Below are 14,708 nucleotides of genomic sequence, written 5' to 3'. Positions count from 1 at the left end.
CACTAAATCAAGCTCCAGGGGTGTTGTTATCTATGTTTACTTTCCTCTTATTGGTTTCTCTCTTGGAGGAGGAATGCTGTGTATTCACAGAGCAGCTGGCAGAGAGGTCAAAGACACTACAAAGCCCCATGAGACCCTCCCCTATATCTGTCTGTTTCTGAGTCCCTCAACCCGCCCTCCAAACACACACATACAGGCAAACAGATTTACATTCACAGTGTATGCCTATTCCCAGACAATCATCCTAATTGTTCCTGATTAGCCTCGATGTCTAGTTACATCACCATTTAATGAACTTCCTAATTCAATAAAGTGGCTTTAGCAGCACTAATTTCTTCCTTAAATGAATGCCTTCGTGGACAGAAAATCCTATTAGGTCTAGGTAGGAGTTGAACATTGTCGATACCCCAATCATCAACTTGTTTTTTCATCTATCTCAAAAGCGCAGTTCGGTTTCACTTGGTTGGATTTGTAAAAGGCTGTTTGCGTTCTGTCACCGGAGAAGACTCATGAAGATTATGAAGCTCATTTTGATGTTAGAATTACAATTATACTATTCCTGGGAGGCTTCTAGGTGAGCAGTAATAATAAAAATCTGACACTTTTATTGATTTACTGCGAAATTACTGCTTGTATCTCCCAGTTAAGGTATGAGGTCAACTACAGAGTAGTACCCTGGGGGTGCAAGAGATTCAGCGTCTCGGTCAAGGGCACTTCAGCAGAACTGATGCTTGAACTTGTGTCCTTCAATCTGTTAAATCACGAGCTTGCGACTGGACATTTCACCCTCCTGAACATTTTCTTACTTGATAATTTTCACACCTCTTTCTCACAGCCTTCTTCTGAGATCCTGTAAATACTATTGTTTCTGTTTATTCAATAGATTCAAATTTTAGCCAAATACTTTGAGGATTAGGCCAGACATCATATCACAGATAATTAGTGTCTTAATTAGGCGTGATAGTAGATCATACATAGTAATCTTTCAAAACCCGAGGAAGTTTCTTCTGATCTTTCAGGTCTCTTACAAAGCTACTGTGAATTACACAGGCTCAGTAACTGATCTGAATTTAATCTTAAATTTCAAGGGTTTCCCCCTGAGAAAAACTAGGCTAAATAGTGTTTTATGTTCTTATGCTTGATAGTTATGACGTGGCGGACACGTTCACATTACATGTTTACAACTCGACGTTCATATCAGAATGTGAGATGGTGGGTGGGGGTGAGAAGCCTGCCAGGCCAGTCAATTTAGTTTGAGACTACAGTTCAACACTTTTAAGAGTGAAACCATGGGATAGTTTTAAGGAGATCTCAGGACATCTCCAGCTGTGTTTCTGATGGGTGTTTTAAGCCAAAACATTTTCCTGACCCTAACCTCTCATACAGCCCAAAGATGATAAATGTTATTCAGGTGGTTTCGTGTGGTGGTTTTACCATCGAGGCTTGCGAGTATTCAGTTTGTCATTTGAACTCATTTCAGCATTCAGTAGTGAAATCAGATGGTGTAGTTTATGGTTGACATAAAAACCTTGATTTCTTTCGTACACGTTGATTTTCAGTTGTTTACAGGTGCAATATCACAGACATGGGAATATTTTCTTGATGATGAACAGCTGTGTGATTTGCTCGTGGAAATAATTAAGGGATACAGTATTTTGTAAAGGAAAACGTATCACTTTAATAACTAACTAATTTAATGTTTAACATGCTTAATAGACAAAACACTTAAGTGCTGCAAGGTCATAAATTATTAAGAGTGTGGTTGCATAACATAGAGAGCAGGGCCAGGACTGAGAGTGACCCAATTTGGAGAACCATCATTAGGAACAGATAATGACCTGTGGAATTTATTGGTTTTGTGGTGCTGATACCAGCCAGTCATTCACTCAGCACTGGTCCATCATCCTGGACAAAGAACCAGCAAGTGAATAAGTGTGACTGTGATGATCATAAATGTTAAGTGTGCTCTGAAGCGGCAGGGAGGAACGGCTGACCTGTTTTTAGACAGTTCACTCTCATCTGCCTCCCTATCCTGCAGGAGAGCATATTTCAATCCCAGCAGCTACCAGACACAGAGGCAGGTTAAGTGGATGCATGTTGACTCCATGATGGACTATAGGGAAATAGATGGTACCCAATCAGACAGCGGACACGCAGGCTGAGACGAGAAGGCCACGGGGAGGAAATAGAACATTTTGCTTGTCGTATAATTAAAACATTCAAGCCAGGAGGGAGGTTATATTATGATGGGACAGTTAATCTGTTGGCTATTTCTTTATTCATTTCCCTGGTGAGGGGAAATATGGATTATTGGTAAGTAAAATGTACCTTCCTGATGATACCTGGTTTGTTTTGCTTATCATTGTTTAATAATAGATGTTAGTAGTTTCTTTTTGCTTTGGCTGTCTTATCTGACAAAGTGGTTGAAAATGTTTTAATAGATTTTAGATGGATGTGTATTATATGTAATATGGAAATAAATAAGTTCATATAAAATTTTATAGAAGCTTAGAGCAACAGTGACCCTGGCTACCAACGTGAGCAATAATAATAAACTTTTCTGAAAAGATAGTTCATTTAGCCCTGCCCTCCACATAATATGCTCTCCCACAGTTAACATTATCGGTGGTGCTCATTGTCAGCAAAAATGATGACTGTTGCAAGCAGATTAAAATATATAATATGTACAAATTCTGCATTAAAATGTCTAAACACGACTCAACCTTTGTTATATATTTTGTTGAGTTGTGTACATTATTCCAAATGTTTTCAGCAATGTTCAAACCCACAGCAATCTACACCTTTACTCAAGGTAGCTACAGCCCCATTCACACTGCCTTTTCAAGGCAGGAATCTTATCTTAATCGATAGTCTGCCTCGCAGTCTGTGTGAAAGTTACAGAGGCAGAGTGGGGAGACAGTTTTGTTCCGCCAGCTGAGGTAGTGACAGAGCTGCAACAGAGTCGAGACGGTGTCTGTGTTGAATGGGAATGCTGGCAGCGCGAGACAGGGCTGTGTCGATCTGATGGTGTTCACAGTCTGACAACTAAACAGTCAACTTGACACCCTTCAGAGAAATGTCCCACACTTCAACCCACAAAAGATTTATGCATTTATACGTGGAAAAGCCTCTGTCAACAAACAAACATGGCATAAAGGTGAGCCTTTGTTGCGACAATAGTGTGAAAACTCTGTGAAAAGGGCTTACGTTTTTCATTTGGTCGCCTGTGGCTATAACATCTGCCATAGACTCAGAGTAAAGTTTGTGAAAGACAAAATGTAACATGAATAAAACTTAATGTTTAGCTTGTAAAAACATGCTAACAATAAAGGGAGTGAAAAGGAAGAATCTAATATTCACATGTGGAGTCAGAGAGTACTTTGAAATTCATCGAAGAGCAAAACTCTGAATATCAAAAGAAAGTGGAGATGAAATTAATATTATAATCACAAATTAAACATTGGAAAAAAACTGCAGGGAGGGATGCATTTTAATAAACACCTCAGTTTGGAGAGAGTCTGGTTGCAAGGTGAAAATTTGATTTTTTTAACAATCAACTTGACAAAGCTAATATTTCAACAGCTTTTGTCACTAGTCTCAGTCTCTCTGCTGACTCATTAGGAGATCATACACACATTTCATGGGATTATGATAAAATAATGAAACTAATTATTAGTGTAGATACTGTATGTCACTAGCAAAGGTCTAAGACAATCTAATAAGTGAAAAGACGTACCCTGATACATCAATCAATATACTTATCAGGGATAATCCTGTAATAAACCAAAGTACATGCCACTGATATAAAGATACAAGAATCACAACATTTTCAGCACCACAGACAAACTGTTTTTCTTTAACATTAACATTATTTGACTTCAAAGGAATGTAAACAAAAAAGTGGCTTAAACTCTGTACCAGAATAATACATTTTATCGAATTACTGACGATAACTGAAAAGCAATCTCACAGAAACATATTGTAAACAAAACAACTGAAAGTATTCAGCAGAATGATGCATAATCAAGTCATCCAACTTGTTTTTCCCTGGAAAGCCCGCCTAGCTTCACATCCTCTACTAATGTCATAGCAACACTGATCACCTACGGCTACAACAAAATATATTTTGATTTGGTAGAAAAATGTCTTGTTTGTCATTTCCTGTGCTGATAGCAAAAATCTGTCCTCACGTTGGAGAGCGAGGTCTCATATAGTCATGGAAAGCTGTGAATATTCAGGTCTTCATATTTCATACATTCCACAAAAGATAATGAGAGGTGACTTCATGATGAGTTTCTCCTCTCTGGCTGTGTGTGTGTGTGTTAATCAGTAACTTCACCTAAAAACCTCCAGTCCCTCATGGCGCGAGGGTTAAAACCTCTTACACAGAGAGAATATGATAATTATGAACGAGTTAGTGTTTTAACAAGGTAAATGTTACTGTCAGTAGTGCACACATGTATTGGTGAACATCCCTCTCACATGCTGTTTTCTTTCTCTCTCTCTCATCTGTGACAGTATCCCTTGGAGACATATATGTGTGTGTGCCTACAGTATAGTGAGCTGCCTTTGTCTCGATTTCCCTGCTCATTATCGGAACAGGTTCAAGGAGATGGGTACTCATTTGCATAGGCAGCCCCGGGCTGGAACCCCTGTGTATAGCAGCCAGGTGATTCATACTAGTTCCCAAACAGTCTTATTTAGCAGAGGATTAGATTAAAACCAATCAATCAGCCCAGATCACCCTGACCCACAGTAAAATGAGTCAGGTGACTGCTGAAAGACCATCCATGTTTCTTTCCCTCTTGGAATAACCCAGAATAGCCCCATTTGTCACACAACCATGGCAACAGTGCAAGTCTATGTATTCAGATTTAAAGACGAGTGTTGGCACAGCGAGGGGGCAGACCTGCGTGAGCATAAAACTTCAAATAAAGGGAGTTAGACTGTGTAGTAGGGTGAAGAGGGGGTGATCTGTCTGATAACATGTTCACGTGGGAAAGGATACAACCACAAGAGATCCTGAACAAAGTAAAGCAGAACAGAAAAGTATAATTCGCTGAATGAAGACATTTATCCAGTAGTTACTTTATAGAAGTAAAACTTCTGTTGTTTTAGAAAGTGGAGAGTCTACAGAGAGAGTGGAGATTTGGAGAAACTGCATCTTACGTGAAAGGCACTTTAGATAACTGGTCACTTCAGGTCAGCAGTTCAAATACAAAACTGAACCTGAGGCCTACTTTGTAAATCAGAATGTGTTACGTAGTTTATTCTCAAAGAACAATCATTTGTAGAATATCTTGAAATGCTTCACGTGTAAATAAGTTAATAGGTAATAAGTCATTATCATATATACTATATGTGTTAATAATAACAGCATCATAAACATGTTTATTTTTAGATTGTAAGACATTTATAAGAACTTGTTCATACACTGCTTAAGAACCATTAAAAAAGTTTTTTGGAGAGTTTGACTAATAGCTGAAAGAGTCATTACAATCTATACAGTCCTTATGCAGTAGAAACATTGTTCACTACTCCAGTAAATAGGACACACCTTATGTATGACTTAGCAATGAAAGATTAACTAGTTCACATTTTGTCAGCGCAATAGCATCACAACCATGAAGGATACAGTCGCAAATCTTCACAGGTGTGCACTTGAGATCAAAATGAAGGCTGAGTTTGAAGATGGCTGTGGTCCGACCCATAAGTACTGAGTACTCATGTAATAATGTAGTAATGGCAACTGAGTAGACCACTTTGGTCAGTATTCCTGCACGGTATCTCATACTAAAACATTCATCTGGCACTTTGCGACCAATCATAGCTGAGACCGACCTGTACACCCCGGGCAAGCCTCACCCAGCTGCACTCTGATGGCCCGATGGAGAGCTCACGTCTCTGCAATCTATATGAAAGCACGAGGCAAAATGATGCAATGCTAATGTCCTCTTTATATAAAATATGGTCTAATATTTATAAACTCTCCACTTTCTGTACACACCACTGGAGGGTGCAAACGTAGATACATACTGTAGATGTGGTAATGCAACTTTAATGGACTCACATGGGAGGGCGTATTCATATTAATGGGTCAAAGACATAGTGTTATGTCAGCAAAGTGAAGGCATTTTAAATCTACATATGCCTGAGATATTCTGCTTGTCTGAGGTTTCTGCTCATCTAAAACTAACATCATCATCATCATCATCACCATCATATCAGCGTTGTCCGTATTTCCAGCGCTTGTTTTAAGCAGAGTTCGTCTCAAATCTGCCATGACTGCTGACCCTCTTGCAGTCTTTACTGTGGTCATATCTCAAGTTTTATGTGAGAGGTGTTGACAGAAAGGATTTAACAGTGAATCTTATGATGCCTTTGAGTGTTTTCAAGCTGTACATAGCAACCGCTGTGCTGCCAAATGAAAAACAATTTACAACAATATAGAAGAAATCACGACAAGGCGCACTGTAGATGTGCCACACAGAAGACTTTCTTCTTGCATGCCAGATTCCCCCGACACATGAGGGCCTTAAAATATATATCCTCTTTTCTATATAAAGACCATCATTTTGTAAATCTGAGTTTGTGGGATCTTAGTAGAACCTTTATTAAGCACAGTGACATGACTTTCTACCACAATGTTCAGTCTTATCTGTACTTTCTTGTAACCAAATTTGCAGTTCATAATAACCTACATGTTTTCTCACAGCACGATGTAATTATGAAAGGTTAACACCATCTTAATTATAGAGAACTTTGTGGGGAAAGTTTTTGAGGTTGTGTCGTGCAAAAACCTCAGCTGATACTGATGTAGAGTGCATACAGAGCAGCTGTTTTTATCTAATGCTATACAGCTAACTGTCCATTTTGTCTCTTTTATTTCTCAGGAGAGGAAGCTGTGTGCGTTCCCGACCATTGAGATCTGTGGTACAGATCTCATCAACTATATGGTTCCACTGTCACGCCAGACAGACTTCTTTGTTCCAGAGATGAAGGAGGAGGTTAAAACAGACGTTAAAGAAGAGGACTCTGATGAGGACAGAGGAACTGACATTACAGGTGACACTGTGTATTTTGTTCATTCCAACCAAACATTCTTGTCACTTTTGATTGTTGAAAATAATTCTATGTACTAAACAAAATTTCAATTCGTTAATTTCACTGAAAACAGATGACAGTCATTTTTTGTGTTATTTTGTTTTTGCAATCTGATGAAGCGTGTTGATAGAAACACATGTTTCAGCTCCACTGAGACTACAGCTTGTGTCAGTTCACAGCAAACAAACAGGAATTATGTGGAAACTTTGATTTTGTCCGACACTGCCCTGACTCCCCTCCTGCCCTCGATCACTGTGGGACATGTGATATATGAGACTCTGTAATAGTTCTGTCACTGCAAGTATGTGTCTTCAAGCGCAATGTCCTCTCTGCTGCTACGACTTGCTGGACCTGTAGGCAGGACCTATGGCGGTATTGACTTTGTCATTGTACAAATCACTAGAGAAAGAAAATAGTGTTTGGTTGATGGGAGAGAGTGGGTGGAGGTGGGCTGATGTACACCTGGTGCTGTCTGCCTTGAGCTAAGATCGTGCTACATCCCTTGTAAACACATCTTCAATTCAGAAGATGTATTAGGAAGAAGGGTTTTCATGATCTGTACATGTTTTGGCATGTTTAGATTGGGGTCGGCATCTGAGCAAAGCAAAGGTAAAAGCAATTCTTCACACAGATACAGAACAATTGTTGGCTGTGGAGCCACTAACATTCCTCTGAACTGAGATTTAACACTATTCACAGCTTGGTAGGTTGTAAATTAGTTTGTCAGCGGCACCAGAGCAAAGCAAAGTTTTGATTATTGCTTGCTTTTCAACAAATGAGAAACTTAATTAAAAAAATCTTAAGTGCTAGGAAACATTTCAGCGGTGTAATTTGGATAAAATTAAATTGATATTACATTTTTCATGATCCTTAAAGGAGGGTGTCATTACACAAACTTACTTATACACACACACAAACACATGCATCCACACACAGACAATTTGTCTTGAACACAGTTGTCCATCTTTTTCCCTTCAGAATCTTGTTTTGAAACCAAAAAGTGAAGCAGATTCTCCAGAGAATTTGAAGTGTTTTTAAACTATAATTTTGAATTCGGCAATTTGAATAAACTAATTTGATTTGATTGCCGTGAGGTTCAAAGTGGAGCTTCAAGCAAACACATTGATCAGATGAGCTCATAAATTTCATCAAGCTGCCTACGAGACGAAGTGTTTATTGGTGATATAATACTGGAAAAAAGAGTGAAGTGAAGCTGCTTCTAAAGAACCAGAAAGGTTATAATATGAACATGAACAGCTTGTGCAGCACAATCCAGTCAGAAACGTCTATCGTCTAACGTCTATCTCTTTTCCTTAAAAACATAATTATGATTGTGACATTCTGACAGTTGGTTCCAGCTTCTAAAAAGGTTTGTGAGCCAAAAGTATACCGGCGTTGGTTTTTTGTGTTTCGTCAGCGATAAACATTCTCGGTCATTGACAGTTTGTGAAAAAACAAACAAACAAACAAAAAAACAAAACATAAAAATGGCTGGTTAACTCAACGACCCACAAGTCAGTTAGAACTGAAGAAGCCTCTTGGATGAGAGGTGAAACGTCTTCAAGAAACTGAAACACGTCCATTTGCTTACGATACAGCACTTGGAAAAGTGGCTGAGTTCTACAGTATGCACCCAGAATACTGTAATGCCCTGATGTTAGCTAGCTAGCGTTAGCAATGTTAATTTTAGCCAGTGTTAGCAATAATGCCAGACGACAAGTTCATGTTCTGATCCATAAGTACTCAGTAGTCATTACTACATCTTGTCAGACACACATTACAGAATCTTTATTATGTTGGCCTAATACTTGTGCGGAGGGGACCTTTAAAAATCTAATGGTAATAGTCAAATTCAGGCCATCACATTGAATCAAATAGTCATTAAGTAAACTAAAGTGAAGCACGTTACTGCAGGTTATTGGCTACAAAAACACAGGGTCTGTTTGTTGTTCACAGGCGAGCCGAGAGGGAGCTATTGTGTGATCGGAGTTGCAAGAGTGACAGAATTTCGTCTGCCAAGTGAAGTGTTACTTTTATCGAACTAATACAGCTGCACTGTATATTGAGCTTCTGCAGCACCCACTTAAACCATAAATTGGTATATAAACTAATCTTGGTTGTTTCTTTGCAAAGTTCAGTTTTTACACAGGATTTTTTTTCAACTGAAGAAACTGCAGTTCTTGGTGAGGTGTGCACTTTCTTATTGTTTAACTTGTTCAACATTTGCACAGTCAGCACAGGTTCTGTATGTTATACAGGAAGTAGAAGGTGGGTGTGATGATGTATGAATGTCTGCCTATTTGTGTGCAGTGTTCCTACATCATGGCTGGTACCTCTATGATATCTCTATTGTAGTACATGAGGTATTGGACTCAGTAGCCACTGTCAGGGATGGAGACTGTACAGAACAAAGTGTGTGTGTTGGTGTTTATGTTCTGGGTCCCAGACACGGCTGAGCTTTCTTAATGAGAGACAGATCAATCAGTGGAGCTAAGCTTTGTCTGACAAGCCAACCGTGGAAATCCCACTCGGGCACCTTGGAGATTGCCTTCGACTTTTCATCCCTCAACCCCACTGTCCGCAATGTATAGACCGTCGTGACCATAAACTCTGACTGTGCCTGAACATTTGTCCTGCTTCTACCATCACAGCACACTGGGAGCAGTGAACACCCAAACAAAATGAAAACACTTCTATGATAATCTGGTGATCACAGCAGCCACTGTTTGTGCTGCGAGAAGCTTGTTAATCTTTTGAGGACACAAACCTGCCTGAGTATGAAACGGGCCAGTGGGCTTCATTTTTTATACCATTTGGACCACTGATGAATGGTACCTTCTTTACAGAAAGCCACTGGGGACTTTCGCTACCCAGCTGAGGTACAAACCTTACAGAATATGGCAGGCTTGTTAGACTTATCAAGAAACTTGAAATCTGTAATCATACACATGCTTTTACTTCATGTCTAGTTATTTGATTGTAATGACTATATAAATACGCAACATTGGGTAAAAATGCTCACCTAAGTGTGTGATAATTGCGGCAGGTCTCACTTTACATCAAGAGTGGGCCTGACTCTACTGACTAAGTTGAGACGTTAAATGCATTTCCATCCACCTGTTTTTCAGTGCAAGAAATGAAAAAAGTCAAAATATTGCTCGAAAAAAGGGGTTGGCGCATCAATCAAAACAACAGACATAGCGACATATGGCGTATGTAAAACATGTGACTCAAACGCTCATTGCTGAGATAGAAAACATCGGATCTGAAGAGGAGACGGTAACCTTCTTTAAATTAATATATGAAACAAACATAGATGCCATATTTCCATCATATTATTCATATGTTTTTAAATACACTATTTAATTAAACAAATAATTGTTATTTCAGGCAGTGGTATTGAGGGGGACTGGTACAAGGTCAGAGTGGATAATTAAAAAATTCCTGCATAACGGGGCATCAATAGGGCAAAATACTGAAAAAAACAATTAGTGCACAAGTGGCAGTGCAGTCATACCTTTTACAAGAATACAGTACAGTAGTTTGACGTGACGGGGACAAGATCAGCCATTTTAAAACGTATTGCAGACAGTCCCAGCTGTAAGTCACACCTACGAGCATCAGACTAGAGAAATGTCACCAACTGTTGTTCTTAACGTGCCTAACTCCTAATATTCACATAACAGTGGTGGCTTCATTAACACTGCAGGATTCTTTTTAGTATTTATTGCTTGTTTCTATTATATTAAACTTTTGACTTTGACACAGGCCACAGAACATACGCATATTTAGAAAAAGGGATGGAAATTGTTGAGATTTTGTTGATACCAATGCTGTTATCGAATCTGTTTATCGGTCTTATTATTCTTCGATTACCTGACTGATTTGACAGTCTGTCATCGTCTAAAAAGGGTGAAGTGAGATAAAATGTGTACAGTCTTTGTTTTCAATTAGGTGTTGTTAGTCAAAGAGAATCTACTAAGCCTGCCTGCCTGTGCAATTATTATTATTACATACAATATTTACCCTCAGTAACGGATGTGTTTCCACCCTGACTTAAAATGATAATTTTACAGACACTACAGCTAGCACTATACTCTTCAGGAAATGAAGCGATGCTTTGGACCAAGGAATTGATAAGCTCGGTGGTATACAACTCCGATGGCTCAGACAATTTGGAACCGTTTCTCAATGGCTCCATTTTTCCTCAATTTAAAATACATGCAGTATCCTTAAATGCTCCTGCCTAATTTGTAAACAACAAAATGTATCCACTGTAGAACTTCTTCACTCCTGTTTATGCATTTTATTTTATTTTTTTAATTCTATTTATGCATCTCTCCTTTCTCTCCATCCTGTCTGACTCACAGTCTCCAAACTCTCAGCATGCCTCAGCCCTGTCTGTGTCTAATTACTTCCTTAAAAAAGAAAAATCCTCTCCTCTGTTTCAAACGGTTTCGAGAACAAGACCTTGATTCTCTGCTAATAATCCCAGCGGGCCCAATTTAGCAACTAATTTAGGCAAATGTTACCTAAAAGACTTTCAGAGGCACAGCTGGCTGGCTTCTACCAGGGTACCAATTTCAGGACTTGCTTACAGTTGTGGAGGGGGTGAAAGTTGTCCAGCATGTTGAGGCTCTTCCTTAGGGGGCTGTCCACCCAATTACCCTAAATAGACCCATTATTCCCCGTAAAATTCCTTGCATTGTAAAACAAGTCTCTCTGGAAAAGTCCTTTTACTGAAGCATGCAAATGAAAAATAAATCTCTCCATACACCTCTCTGACACATTCACACCAGGCCTGTTCCACTGAAGACCATTCCCCGTGGTTTAGTTTGGACCTGCTCGCTAATCAACAGGCCCGTAAATAGATCATATAAATAACCTAAATGGACTTCTCGTACGTAATATTCTTCACTGCAGACAGGATCAGATCTGCTGGACGTGATAATTAGATTGCTGAGTGATGTTGGGATTCGAGTGAATGAAAAGGAAAGACTGACCCAAGCGAGGGGCTCAGAGACTCTCTGTTTATTGTATTCGGGTCCCTGGTGACACATTTAGTGCAAACACACTTTGATGTGTGGATGAGATTTATTTGGAGTGTGAAAGCAGCAGGAAAGTAGCAGGGATGGTGTTTCAGTGTCCTGTGGGAAAGTCAAGTCAAGTTGAGTCAGATTTTATTTGTGGAAGACGTTTTATATCGCTGCCGTACATTTTGAACCAGATAAGACATATTAAGATCGTGTTATTAATACGTAGGGATGCACAATATGGATTTTTTTCAGCAGATACAAAAAAATACCTGCTTCTCTTGACTGATATCGATCAGAGAGTCGATAAATTTTAGAACTTTAAAAAGAAGTTCCTAACCTGTGATTTATGCACACCCGAGGCTAAGAAAGGCTGGGATTTAGTAAAATAGATGATTTCCACATCATTGCTCTAAGATTTGTTTTGTTAAACCCTTGTGGAACATGTTTTGCAAATCATAATCATGTTTCTAAAAAAATGTCTAGTCTACACTGTGTGGCTCTACAAGTGCAGCAGTTTGACATCATGAGCGCGACAACAGCGTTCTTCTTCTTCTTCTTTCCTCTGTGTTTATTTGGTGATAGCTAACCAACTTTAAAGCTGTATAACGCCACCTGCTGTGCTGGAATGTGTAGATACTAAACGGACTGTATTTATATGGCACTTATGTAGTCTTAGTGACTATTTAAAGTGCTTTACAACACATGTCGGCATTCAACCATTCACTCACACATTCCTACATTAGTAGCAGAGGCTACCAGGCAAGGCACCACCTGCTGTTTAGGATGGATATCTAGGCTGCAGGGCCCGTGGACCGAACCACCGACCCTTCCAATTGGTGGACGACCCCTGCACTTTTTAAGTCAATGAAGTCTTTGTATTATCTAGCTCTATCAGCTATAGTTTCATTATTGGCATAATACACAATAATACAAATGATATATTGTATATATATATATCCTTAGGGCTGCAACTAGCAATGTCGCTTAATCTGTCGATTGTTTTCTTGATAAATTGATGAGATCAATAGAAATTTCTGTCAATAAAATGTCATAAAATGTTGAAAAATGTCCCAAAGCCCAAGATGACATCATCAAATGAATTTTTTCCCCTAGAAAACCCAAAGATATTCAGTTTGCTGTCATAATGTAAGAAAAACAACAACAACAAAAAAAAAAACAGAAAATATTCACATTTAAGAAGCTGGAATCAAAGAATTGCGTTGACTCGATCAATCGATCATTAAAATAGGTGGGGATTAATTAAATAGTTGGCAACTAATCGATTAATCATTGTAGCTCTATACATCATACTTCTCTAATAAGAAAACAAAGGTCAGTATATTGAATATAAGAACAGGAACAGTGTAATAACAGTCATAAATTGGAAAAACTTTACCCATGATTATAGAATTTAAGATTTCAGAAGCTTTCATCTTATCTTGATCACAGCTTGAACAGTCGTCTAATAAAACACGTTAGGAAAACAAAAGATTACTCAGACATTTGTACATGTGGGTTTATGTATTAATTTTTCTCACATAGTCTTTTCTTCTGCCTCTGAAGTCTCTTCTGAAACCAACTGTGGACAGCTGCCTGAGTAATATTTGTTATGTAGGTGTGAGATGTGATGTGCCACTTATATTTAATCTTGATTCCTGCTTTCCTATTTGTAATTTTAAGGCTGTCTAAGCAACAATATCATTCTTCGGTCTGTAGTTTCAGTTGTTTTTATTGTGTTTAAATCTTTGACCTACCTGACACGAATCACTTTCCTTATGAATTTTCAACCTTCCAGTAAGATTTTTATATTGCCGGCTTTTCCTGCAATTACGATGTTTCTGAGCACATTACAACGTTTGTCTTGTGGTTCGCTGGCAAACAAACAGCGGTGAGGGATAATGAATAGCTATTCGTTCACAGAGAATCATGGATCAAAGGCCAATTAGAATCAGGTTTAGTCAGAAAGCATTAGCAAGCTGAACGTGTGGGTGAGGATATCTCCATCAATTAAGCTAATGGACGTTCTTCATGATGAGTTCAGATTACGTGTTCTGTGCTGCAGACGGCTGCAGCAAGAACATTCTCTCCCTGCGACGCTATAGTTAGCTGTACAGTAGCACAATGCAATGGGAAATTAGATGCAGGTAATGAGAGGTCTTTGAGTTTATATAATAGAGTTTATGCCTTTAACCATACTAATCTGGTTCTTGTGAGCCTCAACTGACACGCAGTCTCCTGATGAGCTTTAATAACCAGGTGGGCTTGGTATCGTTATAATAAAGTAGCTCAAGTTTCTCCGAGACAGATCTGGTGAATTTTCAGTGACGTTTCATAACACAATCTTCATATTGCTCAGTTGTGATCAAAGGACTGCAGAGAATGAAGATGCATAAACACAACATCTGTGCACCCTTGCATCATCATTGATGAGGTTTGTTACGAATCATAATGCTAATGAACCTTCGTTTCTACATAAAAATAGTGATGGTTTTTAGCCACACTAATGAAGTGGCAGTACTGAATCCTACTGACTCTAGCTCCCACAGCAGATCAAAATGTACTTATGCT

At 38.8% G+C, this 14,708-nt stretch overlaps 1 protein-coding gene across 1 annotated transcript in view; it reads left to right on the top strand.

The window, feature by feature from the left end:
- Positions 1-14,708, top strand: part of tex264a (testis expressed 264, ER-phagy receptor a) — a 75,627-nt gene that overhangs the window by 58,516 nt on the left and 2,403 nt on the right. The window contains exon 3 of the mRNA XM_073468607.1: positions 6,894-7,065. Coding sequence (XP_073324708.1) covers positions 6,894-7,065 — 172 coding nt within the window. The remainder of the gene's footprint in view (positions 1-6,893; positions 7,066-14,708) is intronic.

The sequence above is a fragment of the Pagrus major genome, chromosome 6 (genome assembly GCF_040436345.1).
Source record: "Pagrus major chromosome 6, Pma_NU_1.0".
In the NCBI taxonomy this organism is placed as follows: domain Eukaryota; kingdom Metazoa; phylum Chordata; class Actinopteri; order Spariformes; family Sparidae; genus Pagrus; species Pagrus major.
Note: the sequence above shows the minus strand (reverse complement) of the source record. Positions and strands in the feature narration are given on the sequence as shown.